Source organism: Mobula hypostoma, chromosome 2 (genome assembly GCF_963921235.1).
Source record: "Mobula hypostoma chromosome 2, sMobHyp1.1, whole genome shotgun sequence".
NCBI classification, from domain to species: Eukaryota; Metazoa; Chordata; class Chondrichthyes; order Myliobatiformes; family Myliobatidae; genus Mobula; species Mobula hypostoma.
In genome coordinates, this window is record NC_086098.1 from 157,801,239 (window position 1) to 157,817,085 (window position 15,847).

General features: G+C 38.2%; 1 protein-coding gene across 1 annotated transcript in view; it reads left to right on the forward strand.

The window, feature by feature from the left end:
- Nucleotides 1-6,351: 6,351 nt before the first annotated feature.
- Nucleotides 6,352-15,847, forward strand: part of rsph14 (radial spoke head 14 homolog) — a 781,437-nt gene continuing 771,941 nt past the window's right edge. Inside the window, exon 1 of the mRNA XM_063040925.1 lies at nt 6,352-6,609. Coding sequence (XP_062896995.1) covers nt 6,411-6,609 — 199 coding nt within the window. The 5' untranslated portion in view covers nt 6,352-6,410. The remainder of the gene's footprint in view (nt 6,610-15,847) is intronic.

Here is a 15,847-nt window from a genome sequence, read left to right on the forward strand (position 1 = left end):
AATAGTTATAAGGCAGCTCATCCTTCTCTTCTTCGGCACTGGTATCATTGTTGCCCTTTTGAAGCAGGTGGGAACCTCTGACTGTAGCAATGAGAGATTGAACATGCCTGCCAGTTGGTTGGGACAATAAATTAAAATATTAATAATTTTTGAACAGGTTTTCTAAAATACTTAATTTATTTCAATCTGTCTCTGCTATACTTTTAATAAGAAAAAAACAATGAATACACACAAATAAGCAAGGAGACAACCATTTCATTAAAAAGTTCATAATTATAAAGATAAACATTAGCTTTGTTTGTGATATGTACATTGAAACATACAGTGAATGCTTCATTTACATCAACGTCCAACAGTCTGGATGTGCTGGGAGCAGCCTGCAAGTGTTACCATGCTTCCAGCACCAACATAGCATGCCCACAACTTACTAACCTGTAAGTCTTTGGAATATGGAAGGAAACTGGAGCGCCCAGAGGAAATCCATGCAGTCAGGTTTGCCATCTCTGCACTAATGTACAGTATTAGAATGAGAAAGGGAAGCGGGGTCCTAGTGTATTAGCAGGAGTATGGCATCCATCCTCTGGTGACTGGACATTGAACTACTGGGACTTCTGACCAGTCAGAAAACAAGATATTGGAATTTTACTGCAATAATGTCATAGAAAATTTGTTTTTAATTTCTATATGTGAATGGACATTAAAAGTGAGCCAAATCATAAACATAAGAATACTGAAAGTAAATGATTATGAACATAATACTTGAAAACCTTAGTACTTGGGTGACTCTGAAACTTAGATACATGTGTGGTGAATTCAATAGGACCAGCCACTGCAGCTCCAGCACTAATAGGTGTCCATCCTCGGAGAGGGCATGCCATGAACACCCAGCCACTGTGCAGCAGTTGAATCAGCCCAATTGCACTGATACTAATGAGCCTCAGAAACAAATCAGCCTGTGAGTCAATCATAGCTTTGTAGAATGGAAACAATACAGTGAATGGCACTCCAGTTATTGCTGAGGTAGTTTGTCCACTAGTATAGTACTCTATCCCCCCAATGCTTTACGCAGTCACTCTAAGTTTTGTTCCTGAGTAACGCTGACCCATTCCACTCACCCATCACTTGAAAACACACAATGAGTTGCAGGACACAATGACAGCCTTCAGAAACTGATTAAATGGAAATCCACAACCCTGAAACATAACATCCTTACCACTTCATTTGACAGAAAGCAGACATCCCACCTCTCCTGAAAGTTCCGGGAGTCTCCCGCATGTTAATAGTGGCTCCCTGATGCCCGCAAATTATATACAATATCCCGCAAATCAATTTTTTTGAGAGCGATCGAGCGAGAGAGGGAGAGAGAGTGACCATGATAGAGAGAGAGAGAGAGAGAGAGCGCGCGCGCGAGCGTGTGAGATAGCGAGCGACCGTGTGAGAGCAAGCGCGAAAGCGACCACAAGAGAGAGAGAGAGAAAGAGACAGAGCGCCATGGCAGAGTGTTCCAAAAAAAGAAAATATAAAACGTACGTCACCCCAGACTATACTAAAGTGTACCCCTGCCTAATAGGGATCAAAAATAATGACAGTGTTGCTCGCTGCACTGTTAGCAACAGTGACTTTTCTATTGCCCATGGTGGGTTAAGACTGTAAAAGACATGTTGAGGTGAATTTAACAGGTGTCATTCATTCATTAGCATAGCTAATGTTATTTAAACTAGCTGGCTAGCTGCTAAGGAGCTACTCTATTGCAGACATCTCACCTCTCCTGGAAGTTCTGGGAGTCTCCCGCAAATTGATGGTGCTACCTCACTGAATTGAGTTTTTGCAGGGTGGGATGTCTGAGAAAGACATCAGTAATCATTAATGTGTAGAATCTGTGCTCCTTCTCTAATTTTCATTAATGATCATCAAACAGAACTAGTAACTTTTGCTCTCTACTACCTGATCAGCTAAATGCTTCCTACATTTTCAGTATTCTTTTTTCAGATGTTCAAGATCAGCAGTATTTTGTTTTTGTGGTATCCTATTTTGAAGTGTCCCTATTAGGGTAACCACTACTTCCAAATGATAAAAACTTCTTTCCTTGGTTGATATATTCAGAGGTCACTTATTTGCACTTGCTGACTTTAATTCACTGCAAAATGGTGGTGAGGACAGTGTTGTAAGAGAACTTTGCTCTAATCAGTCAACCACTAAATTACCAGAGACACCAAGACTAATTAAAAGAGTCCCCAAGTATCACAGGATCACAACATGGAAGGAGGTTATTACACACATCATGTGCATAACTGTTGTATAAAACAGGAATCCAGCTAGGCCCTCTCCACCATTTTCTCCCCAAAGCCCTGTAAACTCTTTTCATTCACAGATTTATTCAGTTCCTTTTTGAATGTGACAATTCACTATCTTCCTTACAGTGACAGTACAGACTTAACCTCTGTAAATAAAAAGTATTTTCATATATCCCCTTTGGTGCTTCCTAGTTTTTGCAACCTCCACCAATGTGAGGAACTCCTCTCTTTTTCTATCTTTCATAACCTTGATTTCAAATATCGTTCTCTGTTACCAAGAGAATTAAATTCTCCAGTTGATCAACAAAACTAGAGTTTCTCATCGTAAGAATCATTTTGCTTTGATGATGCCACACTCAGAGTGGAGGAGCAACACCTCATATTCTGTCTAGATAGCATCCAATCTGATGGCATGAAAATTTTTTCCTCTTTCTGGTAAAAACAATAACATCACCTTCCCTCTTCTTCTATTCTACTCTCTGGTCTTTTACTTATTCTCCTCACCTACCCCTAGTGCCCCACCTTCTACCCTTTCTCCCATGGACCACTCTCCTTTCCTATCAGATTTCTTCTTTTCCAGCCCTTTAATCTTCCCACTCATCTGGCCCCACCTATCATATTCTAGCTGGTCCTCCTTCCCCTCAGCCCATATTTTTATTCTGGCATTTTTCCCCTTCCTTTCTAGTCCTAAAGAAGGGTCTTGGCCCAAAATGTTGACTGTTTATTCACTTCTGTAGTTGCTGTCTGACCTGCTGAGTTCTCCAGCATTCTGTATGTGTTGCTCTGGACTCCCAACATCTGCAGAATCTCATGTTTGTCATTTTGGTAAATTCCCCTTGAATCTCTCCAAATCTTTATAATACCCAGAACAGGATATATTTAAAAATAAATCTATAAACAAATGAATAATCCAATCAATTTATTTTAGCAAGTCCTACCTTATCTAATTTCCTTTTTCAATCTTCCACTATGGATCAAGCTTACTTTGATTGGAAAACCAAAGGTATAGTACGTTTTTGAGATTTATTTTTGGATAATTGTTTCATGTCTTTTGATCAACTTTCTAATAAATATAATTTACCCAGATCTCACTTTTTTAGATACCTACAGATTAGAAACTTTTTACTTACTGCTTCTCCTAATTTTCCACACTCATATCCAATGGATACTTTGGAAAAAATTTTAGATCTAAATCTCTCTCAGAAAAGTGTTGTAGCAATTATTTATAACATAATTATGAATTTATGTCTTGATGTTTCCAATAAAATTAAAACTGATTGGGAAAGAGAACTGAAGATTATTATACCGATTGAAAAATGGGAAAAAAATCTTCAATTGGTTAATTCATCCTCTATATGTGCTAAACATGTGTTGATACAGTTTAAAGTAGTGCACTGGGCTCATATGTCCAAAGATAAACTATTTTGTTATTATTCTTATATTAATCCTATATGTGATAGATGTCATTCCGAGATAGCCTCTTTAACTCACATGTTTTGGTCATGTCCTTTGTTGGAAAAATATTGGAAAGATATTTTTGATATTATTTCAACAGTTTTGAATACAGACTTAAAACCTCACCCAGTTACTGCTATTTTTGGATTACCAATGATAGACTCAAATCATTTAACCTCTTCAGCACATTGGATGATTGCATTTCTTACTTTAATGGCTAGAAGATCCATTTTGCTGAATTGGAAAGAGATTAACCCTCCTGTATTTCACTGGTTTTCACAAACTATGTTGTGTTTGAATTTGGAAAAAATTAGAAGTGTGGTTAACTTTGAAAAAAAACTTGGATGCCATTTATTCAGCATTTTCATATGATGTAATTTGACCATTTCCAGACTCATTTTACTTCTCTGTACTGTTGGTTGAGAGGAATGGAGTCGTCGACACTAAGGTTTTCTTCTCTTCCATTTTTACGTTGTTAGAATTGCCCAAGTCTTTTTAGTTTAGTTGACTAATTCTGTTTAGTTTAGTTTTTTTTTGGGGTGGGGTTTGTTTATTTTTCTATTTTTTTTCATGATGTTTCTCCAGTTTTTTTTTCGTCCTGTATTATTCATTGTTATCCTACATGATTGGGAGTATTGTCAATTTATACTATTTGGTTTTGTAATTACTCATTTTAAGTATAACAATGTATTTCCAACAATTTTGTATTATTGCTATGTTATGTTTATATTTTATGAAACTAATAAAAAGATTGAAAAAGAAAGAAAAATAAATCACAATGATTTTCTTGTTCTCGTATTATGCAGGATCTGAAAAGCAATTAACCACTTTCTCAATCACCCTTGCCACTTTCTACAACAGGGGTAGGCAACCTCCAGCCCGCGAAGGTATTTTGACTGGCCCGCGAGCAAATATTGGGATACTATGCTTATCCAGCCCGCGAGCGATTTTTCCTTATTCTGAGTGTTTCCCAGGACCACACTGATGGACATGCATGGCGTCTTGTTACACTGGCTCCAGGTTCTGTTTTGTTCCAAACAAAACACTGGTATATACGAATGACGGGAAGGCAGACTACCTTATTAATATGAATTAGATACTCTCCGTGCATGCGTAGGTTTTCAGATAGGATCGTTCAAATTTGTAAACAGAAACAGCGTCACTGTGTTTTAACAAGAAATCCACGCTAAATATCCAGATATTTACATGTGCTATGATACTTGTTGAATAACTCGCGTTTCGAAATAAAATCAAAGAAAAAGATTCCAATGGCAATGAATGCAAAACGCAGGAAGGTAGACACTGAGTGCCCAAATTTCCAAGACACTTGGGCACCAGATTACTCCTACCTCGAGCAAGCTGGGAAACCAGTTTGTCTCATTTGCCTAGAAAATGTTGCTGTGAAGAAGGTGGCAAATATCAGGCGACATTACGAGACCCTAACTTAGTGGACCATGCAAAAAAGTTGGCATCATTGTTTGGCAGCACTTATCTGTGTGAGCAATTATTTTCAGAAATGAAGCACACCAAGAACCATTTGAGAACAAGATTGACTGATGCCCGTCTAGTTAATGCCTTGCTTTTGGCATCAACAAGTCTGACACCCAATATTGAGAAGCTTTCAAGCAACAAACAGCATCAAGTTTCACATTGATTTATCGACTGTTTGCATTAAAATTTTCTTTTTTATTATACTTAATTTACCAACATTCAATGCATTGTATTCATACGTTTTATGTTTAAAGATTCTTTGTGTTCTTTTAATAGATTCAAAAGATGCCTTGATTGAAATAAATTGTAACTAAACTGAGTTCTTCGATTACTAATTGGCATCCTTGGTTATGCACAAATGATTTTCTAGCATGAGTCATTCATTAATTTGAGGCAACGCATAACTAGATGTATTTAAATAGATAATTTCCATATTTCAAGTTTTTTTATGGCATTTATCTGGCCAAGTGTCCGCTCATTAATACGCGATCTGGCCCACAGAGGCAAATAGGTTGCCGACCTCTGTTTTACAAGGACATATACTCCCAGACCTCTATTATTGTACTTCTTTTAGAAACATACTCTAGATTATATTGGAAATAAAAATAAAACTGCAAATGCTAGAATCTGAAATGAAACGGAAAATGCTATAAATACTCAGCAGGTCAGTTAATAGCTGAGGAAAGAGAGTTAAAGTTGTTGATCAGGTCCAAGGCTTTTCATCACAACCTCTAGTTTATATTGCCTTTTCTCATTCTCCTTATCACTTCATAGTTTTCAGGATTAAATTACATCTGCCCCAAGTTATCTTCTCCCGTAATGTGTCGACATTTCCTTCCTGTCCAGTACTATCCTTCTTACAGTTCAATATGCCTCCAAGGTTTTTTTATTCACCTGAAAATTTGGAAACCGTGCCCCGTACGGCATGTATATTAAGGAAATCAGTTAACCCAGCACAGTCCTCTGTGTTCAAAAGCCGTCATACAAAACAGTTCGTTCTGCATCACACAGTTGTGCAAGACCGGGCCGGCTTGGCGGGAGAACGAGGCCCCAGGCGTTGCTATGGCAACAGAACCAAGCCGCGAGCGCGTTCAAACAGTCGCCACTCCGGCGCTCGTGGGTTATTTAACACTGTTGGTCGCTTAATTTTGCTTCTGTGCCAGTAGGAACATGGCTCACACGAGAATTTCTGCCAAGCTACCTCCGCACATCGACCCAACCAAAGCACCGGTCGCGTTCGCGGACAGGGGTCTGCCCAAACTCAATCGAGAGCTGGCCGACCGCGAACTCATCACTAGACAGCGCGCACTTATGGCCCTGTGTGACCTGATCCACGACCCCGAATTAGCTTATACGGCCATGGAGGTCGGTAAGTGTGCCGCCAATACGCTACAGCACACTCACAGTATATACCAGCGAAGGTACCAAGTTAAAGAACTTGTTCGGAGTTGTGGGAAAAACGGTGACCACGTTTGCTCCAATATATCACACACAGTACGTGGGAATGCCATTGAACATCCCCTTGATGAGAGTGTAATAGTTGAATAGAAACCAGGATGCATATTATCCAAAGAAATATTAATGTGAAGACACAAGATACTACAGATGTTAAGTTCTGGAACAGAAAAAACAAACTGCTGGAAGAACTCAGTGTGTCAGGTAGCATCTGTGGAGGAACAAGATCCTGCATCAGGCCTGAGAGAGGAGAAGAGCATGGCCCTTATAAACAGCGGGTAGTAGGTGGAGGGAGGAGGGGTGAAGGATGACAAGCAGAAGGGACCAAGGGGAGAGGGGAAGAATGGAGATGGTTCAAAGGATGGCTGACAGAGGCACACAAGCAATAGGTAGGAGCAGACATGGTGGAAAGAAAGTGAGGTAAATGGAATGGGGATTTGTTGGGGAGGGTGAAGGTGGAGAGAGAGATAGAGGTTGCAGTGATAAGTAGGGCACAAAGTGCTGGAATCTGATAAATAAGCAAGTTGATAATGGGAACTATTAGAGAGGGGTGTAGGGCAGATAAAAGCAGATGGGTATATGACAGGTGAAATGTCTTGGTGGATGAAATTAGGAGAAGAAAGGGGAGCAAAAATAGGTGTTGGTAAGAATGGGGTATGTGTTGGGAAGGGGAACAAAAATGGGAAGTCTGTAGGTGAATTGGAATGAGAGAAAGAGGGGAGCACAGCATGCAAGGGTTACCTGAATTAGAAAAATTAACCTTTCTTTCATACCATTGAAGTTATCCAGGTGGAATATGATTGTTATTCGCCTAATTTCTGTGCACCTCATTGTAAGGAATGAATAGATTAAAATAAAAACTGCTGGAAATCTGAAATAAGGCTAGAAATGCTGGAATTGCTCAGTTGATCAGACAGCATCTACGGAGAGGAAAATGAAATAAACATTCCAATGACTGTCATTAGAAGAAAAGAGAGTTTCAGTTAGAGAGAGCAAAGGCACTGACTATAAAAGAAGAGACCTAGCATGGAAATAGACCTTTTGGCCCAACTGCTCCATGCTGACCAAGGTTCCCATTTAAGTTAGTCCTATTTTCTCATGTGTGTCCTCTATCCTCTCCGATCTATATGCCTGTCCAAATTCCTTTTAAGTGCTTTTAATGTAACTCAACCACTTCCTCCAGTGGTTTATTCCATTTATTGACCATCCTCTGAGTGAAAAAGTTTCAATTAAACCTCTACACACTGATCGTAAACCTATGTCCTCTGGTTCTTAATTCCCCAACCCTTGGAAAAAGATCTCCTCTCTATGTCCCTCATGATTTTATACACCTTTAAAAGATTACCCCTCATTCTCTTATGCTCCAGTGAATATAATCAAAACCTGCTCAACCTCTCTCCATAACTCACAGTCGCAGTAACATCCTCGTAAATCTCCTCTGCACTCTTTCCAGTTTAATGGCAACTTTCCATTAGCAGTGTGACCAAAAATAAACAAAAGATTCCAAAAGCAGCCTCACCAATGTGCAAGACCAAGTGAATCCAGGTGATGCAGGTACTATTGATGCATCCTGAGGAAGAGTAGTGAAGTCTTGTTAATCATAGCTGATGTGATTGGAATAGGCTTAAACAGAAGGAGATGAATAAGTTAAAGATGGGAAAGAAAAAAGTGTAACTGAGATGCTGAACATAGCAGATGTTGGAGATCTGAAATTATTATTTTTTTAAATTTAAAAGAATTTTTTTTGGGAAAAAGAAAGAAGGAAAAAAGAACCCCTGCTAACTAAAACAACAACAACAACAAAAACCCTACTAACAAACAAAACAAAAAAAAATGAGAAAAAAAAACCCATTTGGAGCTCAAACCCTGAACTATACACCATACAAGCTTCCATAAATAAAATCAATCCACCAACCAAATCCATTTACCCAAGAATCAGAAGGGGACCATCTTAATTAACTCAAATCAAATGATAGTAGCAGGCAAAAGAACCCCACCTTTTCTCAAAGTCAAATCAAGGATCAAAAGTTTTTTCCAAACTAAGACATAGCATCACCTGAGAGAACCATTGTATCAAAGTGGGAGCAGAAGCATCTTTCTATTTTAATAAAATAACCCTCTAGCCAATAATGTAACAAATGCAATTACATTTTGGTCTGATATAGAAATACCATGAATATATTGAGGAATTATACCAAACAAAACTGTCAATTTATTAGGTTGTAAATTAATTTTAAAGCTTTAGAAATTGTAGAAAAATAGATTTCCAAAACTGTTTTAGTACAGAACATGACCAAAACGTATGTGTCAATGTAGCTATCTCAGTTTTACATCTGTCTCACTGACTATTAACATTAGGAAATATTTTAGACAGTCTCTCCTTTGTCAAATAATAACGATGTGCAATTTTAAATTGAATTAAAGAATGACTGGCATAAATCGAGGAAGAGTTAACTAACTTCAGAATTCGCAACCAATCCTCTGTTATCAAGGTCATGTTAAGCTCTCTTTCCCAATCTTGTTTAATCTTAAATAGAGGATAATTATCCTGTTGTAATAGTAAATTATAAATTTTTCCAATAAAACCTTTCACTAAAGGGTTCATTTTTAAAATAATGTCTAACAGGTCAGACTCTTGTATATATGGAGGATTATTTAAATATTCTTGTAAAAAATGTCTGACCTGAAGATATTGCAAAAAGTGTGAGTGTGAAAGAGAGTATTTAGTTACTAATTTCTCAAAGGACATCAATCTGCCTTCAGATCTGAAATTAAAGAGAATGCTGAAAATACTTAGCCGGATTGGTAGCAGTTCTGGGAAGAGGAACATAGTTTTTTCTCTTCCCACAGAGGCAGAACTACCTGTTGAGTATTTCAGACGTTTTCTGTTTTTCTTAGATTTTGAGAACCTGCAATATTTTTTACCTTTGCATTAAAGACCTTGACTCCAGCATTTTCAATAATTGTTTCAGGTTTCCAGTAGCTTTAGTTTACTGATTTTCATTTACATCTGAACGAACATAAACTGGAAGGGGTGGCTACCTGAAGTTGTTGAAATTGATAACAAGTTTCAAGGGTAGCAGCCTGCCATGATGGAAAGTAAAATATTGTTCCCTGAACTTATTTTGGGCTTTGTTGAGCAGAGTAAGAAGTGAAAGAAAAATAGTAATGAAAGTTTAGGGTCGTCCTGTCCATTTGCTCTGCTCATTTTTTTTATAATGCACAGTGGATCACAATATGAACACTGTGTGCTGTGCATCAGATTGAATTGTTGCTTCAACTGAGAGGAGTGGTTCAGCCCATATATGGTGGGAAGGGAAGATGCCGCAGGAAGGTAGTGATTGGCGGTGGAGTTGGAAGTGTAAACAATGGGTTGAGGAGGGAATATGGGTTCACCACCAATTTCCTGAGCTTTGCCAGATTAAAAGAGGTTATGCAGTAATAATGGCAAAAATGGACTGTAGAAGCTTAAAAAAGATTATTAATTAAACAAAAATTAAATGTAAATTTATTAATTACTGTGCTTACAAAGCATGTTGATTCTCAGTTATCTTTTTAAACATTTCATCCAGGCGAAGTTGTTTCATGTGTTCTGATCTCTCCCTGTGTAATTTTTCTTGCATGAAATAAAAATTCATTAGCTCTTGTTCTGTCACAAAGATATGTTTCTCTAACCCTTTGGTTAAGTCACCCAACAACTCAATTAACTTGTCAATAGTAAATCTTACAGTTTGATCTGTTTCGGTATCATCACTGCTTTGTTCATCACTTGCAGTGTTTTTAATAGCATTTAGAACACTGTCTATAATTTCCAAGTCCGTAAGATAATGCACAACAGGCGTTTCGTCATTGACTATCATCCACCCATGTAGACTTTCTTCATTAAGATTACTTGCTATATCTTTGAAAGCAGGTCCTGTAACACTTTTTGTGTACTCAAGCAAATCATGAACAACTACATTCTCCTTTGGTACACAAAATCATGTAAAATCATCATCAAACTTTTCTTCAGGCACATTATCAAACATCAAGGCTGAACACAATTTATGCCAGGCACTCTTTGGTGTTGTAGGTTCTACCTTCTCCCATCCTTGAGCAAATAATTTTTGGAAAATTGGTGGTCAACCAATACTCCCTTTGGAATGCTGAAAAGGTAGAGGAAAGGAAGATGTGATTAGCAGCGGGAGAATCATTGAAGTTGACCTTCTCAATAATACTTGATAAGGTCAGGAGAGGATGTCACTTAGTGCAATGGAATGCATAAATTGCAGAACACTCCTGAAGATAACAAATGAGTGCTATAATGTTTTAAGAGGCGCAGAATGCAAAATGAGTCAAAGTAAATGTATTATCAAAGTACATATATGTCACTATACACTACCGTGAGATTTGTTTCCTTGCAGGCATTTACAGGAAAATAAAGAAAGTGTGCCCCATGGTGGAAAGAGCTTGGCCTGTGATAGATTGGACTGTATCCACTACTTTCTGCAGACTGTTCCATTCCTGGGCATTGGTGCTAGCATCCCAGGTCATGGTGCAACCGGTTACGATACTCTCTACTGTATATCTTTAGAAGTTTGTCAAAATTTTAGGTGGCATGCCAAATCTACAAAAAACATCTAAGAAAGCAGAGGTGCTGCCATGCCTTCTTTGTGACAGAACCTACATGCTAGACCCAGAACAGATCCTCCTATATGATAATGCCAAGGAATTAAAGTTCCTGATGTCAAGTTGAGCCTGTGAAGGGCAAGTACATTAGATTTTCAGCCCAAGAGGATATAACAGAAAGCTCTGGGGGAACTTTCTGTTATGTAACTATTCCCAAACCTTTTTCAATTTTGTTTATTCATCTACCTTGTTGAATTGGTCTCTACTTATTGCCAGATGAACTCAAATATCCTTAAGTACTCTCTCAGGTTGAAAGCAAGGAGTGATGTTGTGATACTAGTAAAAGAAGGCATGTTGTACTGTGTGTTGATCTTGACATAGTAGTCCAGTTTTGATCTCCTGGAATTATGACTTTTTAAAGCACGTTAATTGTCAGTTTAGATGAAAACAGTTGAAAGTCTACATTTTAGAAAAGTATAGGCATAAAGTTGATATAATGGAAGTCTGGAAGATGATGAAGTATGACGTTACAGTTGACAATTCATGATAATTGCATAGATTAGAATATATTGGGGTCATAATTTAAAATGGAAACAATCAAGATGGATTAACAGAAATAGTTCTTTCCCCATAGAGAATCTCCAGTACATTCATGTGATGAATTGCTGAATTCATTACTGCTTGAGACAGAGGTTAAACATTCCAAAGAATTCATGACCAGAGTGATGTTATGGACAAATTTTGATAACTTAAGGATGTAGAGGAGGTTTTATGAATTTCCACCCCCCAAACTTGCCGTGGCCTTTTAGCTTTTATTTTACTTCTGCCAAGGGATTGTAATAGTTCATGGGTAGGCGGAGTTTACTAATTGGGTAAATAAAAACATGACCACTTCCTTTTTCCTCATTAACCCTCAAACACTGGGGGCAACTCAGAAATCCAGAAGCTGCCATCAATGATTTGCCACACGATAGCAGGTGCATTTCAGAGCTGGACGTATCATTGTTCAATAAAGAAGTGGGGACTTGGGTTCATTCTGCAGCAGATCTGAGAACATATGAGGTTTCTTATTTGGATAGTAATAGAAAAGATAGCTGCAAGAAAAAAGTTAAAATATTTTCATGCAGCTTACTAATTTTAAAATCTTTTTTTTGAACTTTGTATTGTTGATTTAGATATTTTAAAATTTAAAGCTCATTAAAATGCTTAATAGTGCTTTTGTTGTTATTTGAGATTAACATTTTTGATTAAACGTTTAAAATGTTATAACTTAGATTAAAAAGTTAAATCTAACTTTTCAGTTGGCTGATTCATTTTATAGCAGTACTAGTTTAGACGCATAATGTTTCATGTGACTAGTCCATTGTGAAGCTTAGGGATTCAAGGTAGAGTATCTCTTTGCAACATTTTTTACCAGTTTCTCTTGGACTACAAACAGTATGATTTCTTTTGACTTAACATTCACCTCAAAATCTGACCCTGTATAACCCACAAGTTACCATGATAAAGCTGAATGAACTAGAGTCATTTTCCAATCTTATACCTCTTCAGATTTCAGTGCCAGTTTAGCCCAGTAAAACAGGGTTAGCATACTGTACATTGTAGGAGGCATAATAAAGTGAATTCAAGGGACAATGTAGGTTTCTAGATGGCAAGAAAAGATATCAATGTCTTTTGTCAAGGAATTGCGTAATGAATAAGAATTTGCTGCCAAACTGTTAAAAGTAACAGAATTTATTATTATTTAAATGGTGGTGGCATAGCAACAGGTGGGTAAAGTACATGAGTAAAACTAAAATCTGGGAGCTGTTAAATATATAGACAGTTTTAGTTTATTTGTTTTAGGATCTGGGTATCATTGAAAAAAATCAGCAAATCCTTAATTACGCCTGAGGAAGTTGTGGTGAGTCACCTTCTTGAACAACTGCTGACCTTCTGGTATAGGTTTTCCCATTGTACTATTTGGTAGGGAATTATTTTAGGGTAGTGTGAGACTGTGATACGAATCCTAAAGTAATGGTGTTCCCATGTACTGGCTGCCCTTTTTCTTTTTGGTGGCAAAGGTCATAGGTTCTGGGAGGTGCTTGTCCTGCAGCATATTTTATAAATGGTATATCACTGTGCAGTGGTGATGGGAAGAATGAATGTTTAGGTTGCTTGATTCAATAATAATCAAACAGACTACTTTGGCCTGTCCTGCATAGATGGGGCTTCTTGAGAGATGGTGATGCTGTACTCATTCAAGTGGTTCAGAGTCCTGACTTGTACCCCCAGTTGTTGGACAGGTCTTTGGGTGTCAGTGGTTGAGTCATTTGTCTCAGGGTATCTAGTCTTTGATCTTCTGTTGGAGCTATTGTATTTATATTGCAGATCTACTAGCCCACTTGACAACAGCTTCCATCACTGTGCTAAAGACTGAGAGCCGGTTATTGGGAGGTAATTAACTGGATTGGATTTTGTGAACAGGATATACAGTCTGTAGGCAGTTTTCTACATTGTTGGTTGAATGCCAGTATTGTATCTGTACTAGTACTGCTCAACTAAAGGTATAGTTCGCCAAAGGTGGTGATAAAACTGGAGAAAAACATCCAACAGCACAGCTGGGGCATTGTCTAGTCCTGTGGAATTTGCTGTGTCATGGCTTCCAATGTTATCTACATATGTACATAAAAGCGTAGAAAGTTGTCCATGTATGTTCTGTTTACAAAATTTACACCAAATCTAATCTAGCTAATTACCTCCTTTAGCAACCAACCTTTAGCAAAGTGATGGAAGCTGTGATCAACTGTGCTAGTTGGACCCACCATATAAATAACTGTACTATGGCTACAACAATATCATGTGAAATGAATTGAATTGCTGGGGAATGACACTGCTGATGGTGTTATCTTCTTGAAAATAGTATTGACAATTGGCTGTGATTATAATCTCCACAACTGATACGTGTAAACCATTTTCTTCAACTGGTCCATTTACCTCGTCATTGGTAATTCCTTCTACATTGATGCAGCTGTGCCTGTCAGTACAGTGCCATTTTTGTAATGACTATGCCCACAGTACAGTACACCAGGGTCAAGAAATGGATCTTGCTTTGGATCCAAAGATCTGACCAGGCCCTACATGGTCATTGAGTATCCTTATCTTTGGACTACTGGTCCTGGGCCAATTTCAGTCCCTGGTGCCAAGTGTGTCATGCGGACTGTCAGAATGGTGTGTGTGTACTGAAGGGAGCCATCCCAGCTCTAGATACTTGTACACATGAGAGATACAAATATCTATTGGGGCCCCCTTCAGGTCATTGTGATGGAGTCTGTTGAGAAGCCCCTTCTTCTGCAAGACAATGGGATAGATTAACTTTATAATTACTGTAATGGCATTATTGTTCTTGTTGAATTATTGTCAGGATATGTATGGCATATTCTTTGAACTATGCAAGTTCATGAGAAGGGCTAAGAAAATGTAAGTACTTCATGATCAAACTTTAGAAGGAATACATAACCTCTTGTTTTCATGTTATGTACCAGCAGTTGTACCTCTGTAATCTGTGGTTCTTAAGGATATTCAAGAATAATGTAATTTGCTATCATCACATTATATATCTATATATACATTTGGGATATATAGAATGATTTGCTGTACTTGTCTGTACAAGGAACATCCATAGTTGTACAGACCCTGCCTCAGGAGAATGAGAGTGTATTGCTGTATTGCTGTTTTGGTGAGTGTCTGACTTAATTTTGATTGGAAGACATAAAAAGTACTAAGCTACTAAAATAGAAAGGGCTCCTGTTAATTCACATTCAATTTAGAAACAAACAATGCAGCCTCAGTCTCCTTTCAATCTCATGTTTTATGGTTCTATGTTATGGAAATAGTGCGATCAGTGTTGCATCTGAATGTTCTGCCTGAAAAGAGTCATAAAATTAGATAACAACATACATCAAAGTTGCTGGTGAACGCAGCAGGCCAAGCAGCATCTATAGGAAGAGGCGCAGTCGACGTTTCAGGCCGAGACCCTTCGTCAGGACTAAATGGCTGTGATAGCGAGTTTGAGTCAAAGTGTGGTCGAAAAGTTGAAGAGCCGAAGAAATTACAGATGGGGAGCAGTGAGAGATGGTTTCACTGAACTCCCGTCGAAGAGAGGATCTAAACTTCTTCGGTGTAGGCATCACCGGAAGAGGCTTCGCAGTAGTGAATTTAAACGCAAACAACAGGAATTCTGCAGATGCTGGAAATTCAAGCAACATACATCAAAGTTGCTGGTGAACGCAGCAGGCCAAGCAGCATCTATAGGAAGAGGCGCAGTCAACGTTTCAGGCCGAGACCCTTCGTCAGGACTAAATGGCTGTGATAGCGAGTTTGAGTCAAAGTGTGGTCGAAAAGTTGAAGAGCCGAAGAAATTACAGATGGGGAGCAGTGAGAGATGGTTTCACTGAACTCCCGTCGAAGAGAGGATCTAAACTTCTTCGGTGTAGGCATCACCGGAAGAGGCTTCGCAGTAGTGAATTTAAACGCAAACAACAGGAATTCTGCAGATGCTGGAA